The sequence below is a fragment of the Leptonychotes weddellii genome, chromosome 7, assembly GCF_054177405.1.
Source record: "Leptonychotes weddellii isolate Sample4059 chromosome 7, ASM5417740v2, whole genome shotgun sequence".
In the NCBI taxonomy this organism is placed as follows: Eukaryota; Metazoa; Chordata; class Mammalia; order Carnivora; family Phocidae; genus Leptonychotes; species Leptonychotes weddellii.
The window spans coordinates 119,869,905-119,884,467 of NC_138375.1; the positions used below are offsets into that span (position 1 = coordinate 119,869,905).

General features: G+C 39.3%; 1 protein-coding gene across 1 annotated transcript in view; it reads left to right on the plus strand.

Annotated features, from left to right (window-relative positions):
• The window catches only part of FBN2 (fibrillin 2), a 200,796-nt gene that overhangs the window by 117,008 nt on the left and 69,225 nt on the right, over positions 1–14,563 (plus strand). The window contains exons 19-24 of the mRNA XM_081825620.1: positions 3,008–3,127; positions 8,144–8,281; positions 8,894–8,944; positions 9,635–9,760; positions 13,358–13,585; positions 14,087–14,212. Of these exons, the coding sequence (XP_081681746.1) occupies positions 3,008–3,127; positions 8,144–8,281; positions 8,894–8,944; positions 9,635–9,760; positions 13,358–13,585; positions 14,087–14,212 (789 nt within the window). The remainder of the gene's footprint in view (positions 1–3,007; positions 3,128–8,143; positions 8,282–8,893; positions 8,945–9,634; positions 9,761–13,357; positions 13,586–14,086; positions 14,213–14,563) is intronic.

Genomic DNA, 14,563 nt, shown 5'->3' on the forward strand with positions numbered 1-14,563 from the left:
CTGGAAGATGGGAGAAGGGATTTCAAGGGTTGTGGTTTTTTTCTTTATTCCTGACTTTCTGCACTTCCTTCCCACTGCCGTTTATCAGTTTTATGTATTGTGTTTTTGAGGATAACCTTCTGTTAAATATCAAGAAGCACTGAAAGCAAGAGCACCCCTTAGGATACCTTCTTGGTTTACCTGGGAAGCTGATGAACTCATTTCCCTGCCACAGTCACAATACTCTTTGGTGCTATTGAGAGAAGCACATGATGGGGAAAACTAAACTGTCTTTGAATCAGTTTGGTCCAAGTTCTGTTTGTATGCTTAATTGTCAGTGATATTTATGGCATACTCCCACCATTTTAACAGGTAAAATGGAGTTCGAAGGGTACTAAGAGCCCAAATACCAAAACATAAATCAAAGGCAGGGACTCGCCTGCCCATAGGAATAACTGAAGAGTGGGAGCGAATGATGTTTATAATAGAATGTTGGATGATTACATACACATGAGGGACATTAATACCAAATCAGGCAACAGCGTTGGTTAGAATGAGTGCCCTTTATTTTTGTCCAGTGGATAATTGTTCCTGATAAACCTAAGCCTTTTCTTTAATATGAAATATATATCTGTCATTCCTAAGAAAGAAGTTCATGTTATGTAAATAAAAGAGAAATGACAGAGAACTATTTTGGCTCTAGCCTTATGACATTGGTGGAAATAAAAATGATTTATTGTGAGAAACCTAACCAAATAACTTATTTCTCACTTTCTTCCCACTGCTAAGTCATTTGCATTTTATTAAGTGGTTTAAAAAAAAAAAAAAGACTTGAAGGCCATGAATCTCTTTTTCCCTTGGGTCTTCTTATTTCTGCCATTGCATTCACACAGTAAATGCGTCTGCCTGAAGCACTTCTCTTTTTCTCTGTTCTTTCTAAACTAATTTCCAAAGACGAGGCAGGGAATTATTAGCAGATTCACTGGAGACTCTAGCTTTCTCTGTATATATTTACTACAATCACTAATTTTGCTTGTCATTTATGTTTTCAACAGGCTATTTTAAATACATAATAAATAGCAGTAATAATAAAGATCCTCTGATGTTTCAGACTGAAGTTACAAAAAATTTATTTTACTTTTTTTTGTTTAAGCTCTGTGAGTCTGTGAAAGTTAACATTTTTACAGCAAGCACTGTGGTTTAGATTGTGTTTCCAGTGACATAACTAGTTAAATGTAAACCAGATGTGCTTTGAAGTTTATTTCCAGGAATGTACAGTGAACTGTTTCAATTCCTGGTTCCATGACATTTGTAACATAAAAACATTGTATTTGAAGAAAAGTTAAACAGTTGATATTTGTAGCTGTCATTGCATGTGTTTATAGTTTTAGAGTTCATAACTGCTTAATTTAGAATAGGAATTTAGAAATACATGATACTGACATTTTGCTTTTTGGAGAGCTTCTTACAAATGAAATTAATAGGTGAGTTATATATAATTTGTCCTCAGATTAGTTATCTCCTCCTTTTTTTTTTTTTTTGGCTATCTGATTCCCTTTTTACATTGTGTTTTTACTAAAAGAATTTCAGTACTCTGGAATAGATGTTTTCTTTCCAAATCTGTGCTGTATTTATAAAACCTGCTCTTGTATTTTTCCTTTAGGAGGATTTCTTGGTACAAAAATCCTGAAGAAAAAAGATGCATTCATGTTTCCTCAATTTCTACTTCAAGAATTAAATTAGTACCTGTGTACTACTTTAGTAATTTTGAAGTAGCAAAGTACATACCTGTTTTCCATATTGATTTTTAAATTTGCATTTCAAGTCCACAGCCTTGCAAATCAGTAGTGAGCCCTGCCTTTTCAAGACCAGTTTGGTTTATATTTTACTTGAGATGTTCAGGAGTAAGCACTGCAGCCTTTTAGTTATTTTCATGTTTTCCTCAATATAGTATTTGATATTTAATTCAAAGAGGTGTTTAGAAAAAAGTGCTGTGGTGAGCTCAGAAACCTTGTGTTCAGCAGCAACAAAAAATGTCTTGAGGTATGCTGACCTGTTTCACATAGTTAACCAAGTACAAAGAGAAATCTGTGTGTCCCTTCTTTAAATTGAGTGGTTGAATTTATACTGAGAGTCAGTTTTGGATACTGGTTCTATTACTTGGACTAAGCCTGTATTTATTTTTAATTAACTCCTGTTAAACTAATTCTCTTGGCTTGAGATTTGCTTTAGTTACCGCCTGAGAACATGGGCGTGCTCTGGTTACTTCTGACCCTCAGTAGCAATTGTTTAGATTATGTGGTCTAATTTGATTAAGGACTCAAAGCAGATTAATGATAGTAAAGGTCTGTTTTAAGCATTTGAAAGTTTTTCCTCTTTTTCTATTTTACCAAAATCAATTGTGCTTTAACAGACTCTCTACACCATGCATCTAAATGTGAACAGGCTGAGGAGAGAGGCAGGTAGAGGGGCCTGGAAGAGAATGCTCTACTCAGTATTAAAGCTTCATCCCTGATTTCCTGACTTGTACCCAGGAGTTTGGAATGAAAGCCAGCATTGTGATATATTGTCTCTAATACAGGCTTTATGTTTCTTCTAAAACCTCCCAGAGCCACAGATGACAGAAACAGTCAACATTTGTTTGTGCACAGCATATTGTACCCGGGAATATATATGTTGCTTTCCATGTATTCAGAATTCAGATTTCCCACAGGGCAATTATATCTTATTGTGGGGGAAATCAATCCAATTTCTGTAAAGTGGTAGTGAAATAGTGACGAGTAACACACTAACCCCTTTCGCAATATTGGGCTGATTCCTACAGTCCTCCTGAGCCCCTAGCCATGTCTGTGTATCCACACTGTAAACTTCAACGTCTCCATTCCCCATTCACTTTGTGCCTCATAGATCCATATTAAAATTGCAAGAGCCAAGTTTACCAGACATTCTGGCATAGCATGGCTTGTTGGAATAATATTTTCCAGAACACATAGCAGTTCTAACAGAATCTTTTCCTTCTGGATTGTAGACATAAATGAATGTGAAAGCAACCCATGTGTCAATGGGGCCTGCAGGAACAACCTTGGATCTTTCAATTGTGAATGTTCTCCTGGCAGCAAACTCAGCTCAACAGGATTGATCTGTATTGGTAAGATGCATGCATGCCACTGGTGTTTGAGTTTCACTGCCAACCTAAGCGGAGACCGCAGGCCTTACCGTGGATGAGAACAGAGCATGATCACAGGAAGCTAGTAATTAGGAGTTGCTTTAATTGTTTACTCTCATTATTGAGATAGGAGTAAAACATGATAGCATAAACAGGCAGGCTCTTGAATGTTGTTAGCTTCTAAGAAGCGTTCCTTTCATATGAGTAGACAGATTATGCTGTAAGTTACGAGGATTTGCACGCCACACACATACTTATGTTTGCTACCCTGGGAATGCCTTAGGTACCGATACAATCAGATCCCTGCTGCATACTTTTTATGACAAGCTTCAAAGCAAAAATGTGATAGAGTTTGGACTCGTTAACAGCACAAGAATTTGAGGATTTTAAACTTTAAACGAGTAGAAGGAGTTTATTATTTTTTCATTTCACCCATCAGTCATAAATGTATAGGCCCAAGGAAGAAAAGAGAACTATTTTCTTGCTTTCAGAAAGATTCTAAAACTTCCGGACTGACATCTCTTTATACTTCTGAAAACATTTAAGGTCAGGTTGTGATAATAATGGTAGGACATGTATAAGATGGTCTGATCTATTGCTGTAAGAAGCGATTCAGTACATGCAAGGAGAAGACCTGGACCACTCATTTTGTCCTGCCTCTCGTGTCTGTGGCCCCATTGGCCAGGATCAGGACAGTTCATGTTTGCTCAAGACAATTGTGTTTTCGGTATAACATCTGATGCTAACAGTGTTGAGCTGGATGGTAGAGGACCTGTTTGTTACATGAAGGGAAATGACCAGGTACAAACTTATCAGTGAAAACCTGCCCTTTGAAAATGCCAGCTCCTCATCTCTCAGTGAGGTGCAGCTGGTGAAATTTGAGCCTTGGTCAGCTCTCCATATTAGGAAATACACTGCCATCTGCCTGGGGCATTACTTTTTTTCTTATAGAATTCCACTGGGGGAAGGGCAGAGGTTGGATCAGGTGAGGCAAAAATATTTTTGCTAGGCCGCAATTGCCAAATGAGATAGAGTCATTTTATTGTGCAAAGGAAATGAACTCAGCATTAATTAATGTCAATTAATTGTCAATGTCAATTAATTAATGTCTCAGAAAATTAAACCTATATGCCACTTGGGCATCAGAGGTATCTTAGTTTTTGCTTCATCCTAAAGACTTTTATTATTTTGGTCTTTTATCTTGTATTTATTAATGGAAAAAGAACAGAGACTTTTTACTACCAGGTCATTATGTTGGGCAACTAAACACCACCGTATTTTTCTCAGCAGTGTGTTACGAGTTTTTATTGGTTGTGATCAAATTTGAATATCCCAGCCTAGAGCTGCTCAGAAAGAAATTTCCTTAATATTTTAAAATTTTAGACATTCTGGGGCACCTGGGTGGCTCAGTCGTTAAGCGTCTGCCTTCAGCTCAGGTCATGATCCCAGGGTCCTGGGATCGAGCCCCGCATCAGGCTGTCTGCTCAGTGGGAAGCCTGCTTCTCCCTCTCCCACTTCCCCTGCTTGTGTTCCCTCTCTCGCTGTCTCTCTCTCTGTCAAATAAATAAAATCTTTAAAAAAAAATTTTAGACATCATTTTATCTTTTTTTCACTGGAAACAGAATTCTAACTTTAAAGAAGAAATAGATTGTGAAACATACACAGGAAAAACTACAAAATTTTTTAATAGGACTGACAGTGGCTCTAATTGGTGATCAGCCTGCAAATTGCTCTTTCCTAGGAGCCAAGTGTCTATATTAAGAACTGAATAAAAATTCCCCAGTGTGATTAAAATTAGTTAGAGCATATAGGAACTAGATAGACACTTAGAATGTTTAGAGATTTAGAATATATTGTGTAAACTCCCTAAATATAAATTAATCTTAAACTGTTCTATAAATGGCTCACAAAGACTATTGTATTTTGGTTGAAAATTATTAAATATAATAGAACAATACCTTTGATTAATCTTTCCTGCATAACATTGCTCAACATCCAATGGCTCCCTGTAATCCAAACCAATTTCCCTCATCTTTGTCTTGGGTCTGCATGCTTTCCTCAGATTCCATGGACATGACAAGGACAGTAGCCTCCATGGTGTCAATACAGTGGTCCTTCCTTCTTTCTTACCTTCACTGTTAGCAGTGCTTTTCGCTCACCCCTTCTCAAGAAGTTTTCCATTTCTGGTCTTTTCACTTTTCTGGCCCCTTTTTCTCAGTTTCCTTTGTTATGTCTTCCATATCCTCCTGCCCTCCAGCTTGAGGTGTCTCCCTGGTCAGCCCTGAACCTCTTGGCTTCTCTGTCTACACTCACGCTTAGATGGCCTCTCCACTGACCCTCAAATGTATCTGTCATTCCTAAACATCCCCACTCATTCCAGACTTGTATTTCCAACTGTCTGCACACTATCTCCATTTGGATGTCCAATGGATACTTCAAATTTAGCATGGCCAAAACACAGTTGCTATCTTTTGGCTTGAACCTGTGTCTCCCAGAATTGTTTCTGTCTTGGCAAATGGAAATTCCATTTTTCCAATCAGCAGCCCCCCAATCCTCAGAGTTATCTTTGATGTCTTTCTTTCAAACACCACATTGAATCCATGAGCAATTCCTGTTGATTGTACTTGACATTTATGCATATTCCAGTCGCTTCTCACCACCACTGCCCCCCAATCCAAGCCCCCAATATTTCTCTTCTTGATTATTACTGTAGCCTCTGTCTTATCTTTGTTTTCTCGCTATTTGCCACCCTATAGCCTTCACTCAGAGGTCACACTGTAAGTGAGAAGTTCTCTGACTACCCTAGATAAGAACAGTCTTTTTCCAATCAAGACTGCTTAGCCTGCTTTATTTTTTTCAGAGTTCTTAACCAGCCCCTGACCACACAGCTATATAACTACATCTGGTGTGTGTGTGTGTCTGTACACACACAGAAAACCAATCAGAGCGAGAGAGATGAATATGTGTATATGGGCATTTTGCATCAGTGCGTTTTGTAACTTCCAAGTGTTGGTACCATACCAGCCAGAATAAGCATGAGGTTACAAAGTGGAGGCTCTGAAATTAGAATATGCAGCTTTGATGTGTGATGGGGACACTGGACTAGCTGGGTGACCTTGGGTAGACTAGTTGACCTCCGTGGGCCTCCATTTTCTCATCTGCAAATTATCCATACTTCAGAGGCTGTTTTAACAAGTAAGTAAACGAACATGTGAAAAGCCTATAAAAAGCCTGTAATTTGAGACCTGATAAAAATGGTCTGATGAGAAAGTCTTTTTCATTTGCACCTGTTTTCACCCAAACTGAATCTCAAAGCAGAAGAAAGCAAAGTGAGCATCCAGCTCTTCTCCACGGCTTTGCCCCATCGTTTGTGTGTGTGTGTGTGTCCAGTCAGGGACGCTGTTGTCTTGTTCTGGGCTCTGTCCCCGAGGCCTCAGCTGCAGGGCACTTCCTCCTACCTGCTCGTGTCCAGGAGGGAATCAGAAACCACAGCTTCTTCCTTCCTGGTGCTGATGATTTCATTGTAATTCTCTTTCTCTGTTTCCCCTTATGCTTTGTGTTTACTGCCGAAATTGGCAGTGAAACTTTAGCCATATTATTAAGTGAATTTTAAAGTAAATACTATAGGAAGATACGTTCTCTTTATTGTGCTCCAAGGCTGTGAGCCGCAATATGCTGTTAAGTTTTTGGTCAAGCTGTTGTACACACCACCTGCATAGCATTCACCTGAGGAGTTTGTCAGATGTAGGCTCCCGGGCCGCACACATGCGCACTTGTGAACCTGAGTTTTGACAGGAACCTTGGAGGGGTGCCTGGGTGGCTCAGATGGTTGGGCGTCTGCCTTCGGCTCAGGTCATGACAGGAACCTTGGTAATGTTATGCACCCTGAACTGGGAGCCACAGTACCGCAAGGAGGACTTCGGGAATGATTTCTTTTACCCGACTTGCACTGGCCCTGTCCACTTGGACTGCATGCCTTGTGACCATTCCAAAGCCCGCTATGCCGCGGTCACAGAAGGGGGATCCTAATTTACATGTGATACGGAGACAGACCAAAATGTACAAGTAGTTAGCGCTAGGTGGTTGGATACACATCCTTTTTTTTTTTTCCTTTTTAACAGAATGACAATTTTATTCCATGTTGTGTAGCTTCTGGAAAACTCTATTATATGTACACTTGTGAAAAAATGAGAGTGGAAAAAGGCAAATAATGTCTTAGCATTATTAAGAAAATATTCTTTTTCTCTATAGGAATCAAAATGTTCTTTAATTAGACACACGTCCTTTTTATATTATCTCTCCCATTTCTTCACACAGTTTACCATAAGCATGTATTCCTTTCTGAACTAGAGACAAACTCACACATACATCATGTAAAGGCAAACACCCGAAAGAAAATCCGTCACTCGCTAGCCCTGGTGTGTCTTAGTGGTGGTTTTATAGGTGATGTTTCTTTTCTTCATCTTGTCGATTTTTTGGTAAATTATTCATCAAATAATTATCTTCAGTTAGAGAAATGCTGGTTTCTCTGTAATAGGACGTAAATTATGTGTGGTGTATTTGGTGGGGGACTACAAGAAAAGGAAATGATTTAAGGAATTTTACTTGGTAAAATCTTAAGTGTCAAAGCATTTATCATAAAAGATCAATCTTATCTGCATTTTTCACACAAGTAATGATCTTATCATGGTAATGCCCTGAGTTTGTAAATACAGCATAAAATCTGGGACAACAGTGGCATGGACTATCAGTAGATAAAATTGTATTAGTTATCATGTCCTGTGAGATGTACATGGTATGATTATTTGATTTACATGTATGTAATATACTGTATTTGTGTAAATACATGTACACATAAATATGCTTAAAGAATATACGTTAAAACATTGTTAAAATAATGCTTTTGTTAAATACTGTAAGAATTGCCTTTGTTGTACAAGAGTGAATTACATTCTCTTCAGAGATGAGAGCTCCCCATCCCTCCCTATTCCTCTTCAGACAGCCTGAAAGGGACGTGTTGGCTCAACATCCAGGATAACCGCTGTGAGGTGAACATTAATGGAGCTACGCTGAAATCGGAATGCTGCGCCACACTCGGAGCTGCCTGGGGGAGCCCCTGCGAACGGTGTGAACTAGGTAGGAGCCTGCCCAGGAGCTCCTTCTGGGCTTCTCACTGGAACGCTGTTGCTTCAGCTAGGCGGGCACCTGTTTCCCTATGTATTTCTGGAATGACGAAGACTGTAAGATCGTTACCCTCCCTAAAATGTCTTCTCTGGTGAAATTTATTCACTTGTTGAAATATGTATTTGATTTATCCTTTTACTGTAAGAAGACCTTCTGAGCATTTTAGACGAGAAAGGGAATTTCTGGAATTTAGCTGCTGGGTGACTGTCAGTATCCTCCAGTGTCCTTGTTTGCGCATGTCCATATAGAATGTGATGTCTCTTTCCTTTAAACCTATATGTAAGTAAGTAAAGCTTACTTGTAATTCAGCTGACATCGTGAAAACAAAAGTGAATGGTAGGAAAACTGAGAATCTCCATATGGGTCAACCCTGACGGGAGTTAACACAGTGTGTCATGTACCATCCTGAATTGAATGGAGAGCACCTGGAGTCCTTGGGTTCTAAGACCCCAGCTTGTGGTTTCTATTCAGTTCAACTTAGATTCCACTGTACTGTTTCTTGAACTTAAAACAGTTACATTTTCTCTTACAATGAAGTAAAAATGTGTCCTCTTGTTCTCATAGATACAGCTTGCCCAAGAGGGTTTGCCAGGATTAAAGGTGTTTCTTGTGAAGGTGAGTGTATACTTGGATGATACTGTAAGTCGTTAGAGCAGTAGGTAAAATGAACATTCACTTTGGAGATATTTATCATTTTTAAAAGCCTTGAAATTGCAATAAAAATACTCAATGTAATCAACAAATGCTTTAGAATAATATTCTCGGAAAACAGCTTAGAGTTCCCCATTTCTCCTTTTTTATGCTGTTGGGTAATTTTGCATTGGGACAGGGTGCCTGGGTGGCTCAGTCGTTAAGCATCTGGCTTCGGCTCAGGTCATGATCCCTGGGATCGAGCCCCATATCAGGGGGGTCCTGGGATCGAGCCCCGCATCAGGCTTCCTGCTGCATAGGAAGCCTGCTTCTCCCTCTCCCACTCCCCCTGCTTGTATTCCCTCTCTCACTGTGTCTCTGTCAAATAAATAAAATCTTTAAAAAAAATTTTTTTTCATGGGGCCATCATTAGGCATAAAGGCACAAAACAGCTGGGAGAGGAGCATGTCTGGGCTGTTTTATGGATGGGCAAGGCCGTGGTCATTTTCATAGCTGGTACCTAGGAAACCCGGTGGTTGCGTTGTGGAATATTTCTGTTCGACTCAAGTAATAATCCACATTGTATTACAGATTGAATATGCTATATGGGAAGACTACACCTGCTTTTTCTATTTCTAACATCTTTATCCCTCTGCTCACTTTATTTCCCTGCAGACGTTAACGAGTGTGAGGTATTTCCTGGCGTTTGTCCAAATGGACGCTGTGTCAATAGCAAAGGATCTTTTCATTGTGAGTGCCCTGAAGGCCTTACGTTGGATGGAACTGGCCGTGTGTGTTTGGGTAAGATTCATGTCTTTATGTATTATTATGCATGAAACCAGGGATGAATTTTTCTTATTTCTTGGGCATTGACCACTTCAAAATCATTGGGTCTATAGCTGGAACAGTGGCTTTAAATGAAATATTTGGTTGGGGGGAATCACTAGAGTATATTTTTAAAGTGAATGTGTTTAAATGACATGGATTCTGTATAATATAGGAAGTTGGTCCTGCTCAAAAACTCTCTCAAAAAGTTAGTTTCTTTAATCAGATATTTTAGGTAGTTTCAGTCTTTCACATTGGTCAATGGAATAAGAGAACTATGTATATTTTGAACATAAAAGAAAAATTGGAAACTAGTGTTTGGAGTCAACATTTATCAGTTCATTGCAGCTGCACTCTTAAATAAGACAGTGGGGGAGGTCATAGGCAAGGTTGTTGTCTCTCTTTGAAAACATTGCTTGATCCTAGACATTCCTTTATCACCTTAGAGTTTAAATTTTCTTAATGCTCCTTTTTGTAAAGATCTAAAATGAGGAAGCTCTTTTTTTCAACATCTTTAGTATAGAAATGCCTACTTGAGAGGTGCCTGGCTGTCTCAGTTCTTGGAGCATGTGACTTGATCTCAAAGTCATGAGTTTGAGCCCCCTGTTGGGTGTAGAGATTACTTAAAATAAACACATAAAAATAAAAGCAGAAATGCCTAGTTGACTTTATCATTATCAGGGTCATGCTTAACTAAATCTGAGTTTAATGATTGAAAAAGAAACTTTCCTTAATTCTATATTGTATCTAAATAATGTTTTATTTACTTAAGGGTTTTTTTTTCCCAATATGCATTGGAACAGTAAGTTTTAGTTTGTAAAATAACTGTATATAGGTTTGTATTTGAAATTTAAGCTTGTAGACAAAGCATGAGTAATGACAGTGTTATATTCAAAGATCTTTAAGGTATTTAAATGAATTGGTGATTTTTATTTTATTTTTTTAAAAATCTTTTACTCATTTATTAGAGAGAGAGAGCAAACACGAGCAGGGGGGAGGGGCAGAGGGAGAGGGAGAAGCAGGCTCCCAGGTGAGCAGGGAGCCCTACATGGGGCTCGATCCCAGGACCCTAGGATCACAACCTGAGCTGAAGGCGGACACTTAACTGACTGAGCCACCCAGGTACCCCACATGTATCAGTGAATTTTAAAATTAATAGTACAAGATATTTGCAACACTGTACAGAGTCATTATAATTAACATGAATTTCATTTTAAGCTAATTTTTAATAGTATATTTAAATTAGGATACAAAGTATGGCTATGAAGTCATGTGGAATTGATTAGAAATTATAATATCTGGGAGATGGACATTAAGGAGGACATGTGCTGTGATGAGCACTGGGTGTTATACGCAACTAATGAATCATTGAACACTACATCAAAAACTAATGATGTACTATATGTTGGCTAATTGAATTTAAATTTAAAAAAAACACAGGAAAAAGAAGAAATTATAATATCCAAAAGTCCAATAATAAAAATTCTTTTCAGATTTTTATTGTTAAATTATCTAAAAAGTTTAGAAAAAAGTAAAGTATCTTTTGAAGATGCCAAATAATATCGTCAGTATGGTCAAATGACTAATAATATCAAATAGCCTTCAGTAACAAAAAGATGTTATATGTGAAGATATATGTGATTGTAAATTATTACTCAACAAAATAAAGTCCCAATAATATCACTCGAAATCACACCTTTTATAATGTTCCAAAAGGATGTATTAGAGTTTTCATCCAGGTACTTTGGTTAAATGTTTTTATCACTACTCGAATTATGGTACAAAAATGAATTGCGGCTGGGGATGTGAGGAGGTTTCAAGAAGAGACTGACATTTAGACATATAAAATATCCTGAGAAGAGAAGTAGAGATAAACTGCTCTGATAGGAACTGATCTAGATCAGTGGTCCAAATTCAAATACTCTCAGGGGCCAGGCAGGTAACATAAATGAGGGAAGTGGTAGTAAGGCATAGTGAGGACCGCAGCAAACTCTAGAGCTCATGAACTATCCAGAGGTTTCCAAATACATATTTTAATTTCTGCCCAAGTCAGTAAAAACATTCCCAGACCATAATGTGGTCAGTGTACAGTGTTTTGATTACTGAGGCAAATATTGATACGGATCTGTGTAGCAAAGACACAGGATTACTCTGCCAGGCTCTCATAACTCTTTACATATTAAGTTCAAATGATTTTGGGGGTGTTTTGTTTTGTTTTGTTTTTAGCTAATCTCCCTTCTTGAGCAAATTACATCAGTGACCTCAGAAAAAGTTTGACTTAGTCCACAGTTCTCAGGGTACCTAAATAAAACTTGTATATCTTGTTAAGATCCTTAGTGACAGTGTTGGATGGGGTTGGCTGTGACTGGGAGTGGCCACTGGGTGCCTTGAGGTCATGAGGCTCTGGAGATTACTGTTGTACTTCACACTGGTAGAGAGCATGGCTTTGGGGCTGGTGATGGTGCGGATACCTAAGGCAGAATACCTACTGTGAATACCTGTATTCAGTCTACCAAGTCAAAATGTAAATTTACCACAGTGATTTCTTTCTTTAAAAATAGGACTTTTTAATTACCATCCTTGGAAATGGACATGACTGTAAGCTAAAGGAGGTTGCTCAAGTTGATGCTACCTTTGCTTGAGCACTTGAAAGAATCAGTATTGACAGTAACTAAAATAGTAAACACATTTATTTGTTTATGTTTATATTTCCATTAGGGATGCCATACTCTGTTCAGCAATTTCAGGTTTAGGAAAAGATTTAATGTCTTGAAAGGCTTTCATCAAATAAAACATATTATTTGATTAAAGAAAACCTTTTTTATCTCATTATCCATACAGCCAAGTGTTTGACTGTAGTTGGACCAACAGCTCTGTTGACTAACAGTTAAATGTGTTATTTACCGACCATGCTAATTTATCCTATCTTGTGACTCTTGTCAGTCTTCTAAGATCCTGGTATATTTCAAGATTGAAGGGAAAATGTGACATGTAAGCAAATAATTTGGCCCCTGACTAGGGCAAATTTACATAATGCAAGACAAAAACCATACCAAAGGTAAATTTGACAGAAAAAAAAATAACTTTAAATGCAAAAACATTTTTTTTTCCTTTGTAAAGCTGTTTTAGTAGTTGTCCCAAGTTGGCAGATAGATTACAGTTGATCATTTACTGCTTCTGACTGGGACAGGACAGAACTGGTTGCAAGCCACTTTAAGCAATTCAGTGAACAACAAGAATCTGTCACTAAAGTAATCTTATTCTTTCTGAAGTGAGCAATACACAAAAGGGATCATGGATGATGATAGGAAGGAGTCTGGTCACAAGGGAATCTTTCCTTCCTGAAGGTGTCTTGTGAAAATAAAGAAAATAAAGTAATACTGAGGAACCCACCTTTGTTCTCTTCAAGTGACTGTATGGAGTCCATTCCAGGAGGTCAGGGACTCTGTCTTTCACCCATTATCATATTTCCAGAGCTTGGCATCATGCCAGGTGCTGAGCTGAAACTCAGTATATGAATGGTCAATGAACGTGACACCTTCATCTCAAACTGTGATTTCACTTGCCGTGTAGACATCCGCATGGAGCAGTGTTATTTGAAGTGGGATGAAGATGAATGTGTCCATCCTGTTCCTGGAAAGTTTCGCATGGATGCCTGCTGCTGTGCGGTTGGGGCAGCCTGGGGCACGGAGTGTGAGGAATGCCCCAAACCTGGCACCAAGGAGTATGAGACCCTGTGCCCCCGGGGGCCGGGCTTTGCTAACAGAGGGGACGTTCTTACAGGGCGGCCATTTTACAAAGGTAACTTTCAGGGTCGCGTTGACCTCTCTGCACCAAAGCTCACCTCCCACTTTCTCTCAGATTTGGTTTTGCTTCACGCATGTAATTTGCCACTTTATTTTCTTTGTTAAACGTGAATTGTGGCCGACCTTTTGGCCCAGGAATATGAATCACCTATATGGGCTGGTACTGAAGTAAAGATGTAAAACACGCCACTAATCTCACTTTTCATACATCCTTCCACACTGTCTCTGCTGACCAGATGCAGCCCTGATGCAGCAGAAAGCTCCCTACCCCCCCTAAACCTTACCAAATGAATGGTCAGAAAGAAAGAGATCGGAACCCTTCACTAAAAAGGGTTGAAACTTTCTCCGTGGCATCCACGTGATCACTGACGATGTTGAGGGCCCCCGTTTGGACTTGGGAACATTATTTTCCATCGTGATAGCTTTTCAGCTTTCACCGAGGGACCCACACTTTCCAGTCAGCTGGCTCTCCATTCCTGCTTTGTTCTGCTTTCAGACATCAATGAATGCAAAGCTTTCCCTGGGATGTGCACTTACGGCAAGTGCCGAAATACAATCGGCAGCTTCAAGTGCCGTTGCAACAGCGGATTTGCCCTGGACATGGAGGAAAGAAACTGCACGGGTAAGACCGCTCTTTCGCTGGCTTTGGCGGACCCTGGCTCTCTTCTCTCGCTCTGTTAGAAAGTACTGCCTTCGAAAAAAGCCCACGTTTGGCTCCTTGGGTTTTATTCCCTGCTCTTAAATCACTTCTCCAAGGGGCGCCTAGGTGGCTCAGTCGGTTAAGTGACTGCCTTCGGCTCAGGTCATGATCTTGGAGTCCCGGGATCGAGTCCCGCATCGGGCTCCCTGCTCGGCGGGGAGTCTGCTTCTCCCTCTGACCCTCCCCCCTCTCATGTGCTCTCTCTCTCTCATTCTCTCTGTCTCAAATAAAAAAAAAAAAAAATCACTTCTCCAAACCAGCTCTTGTGAGAGC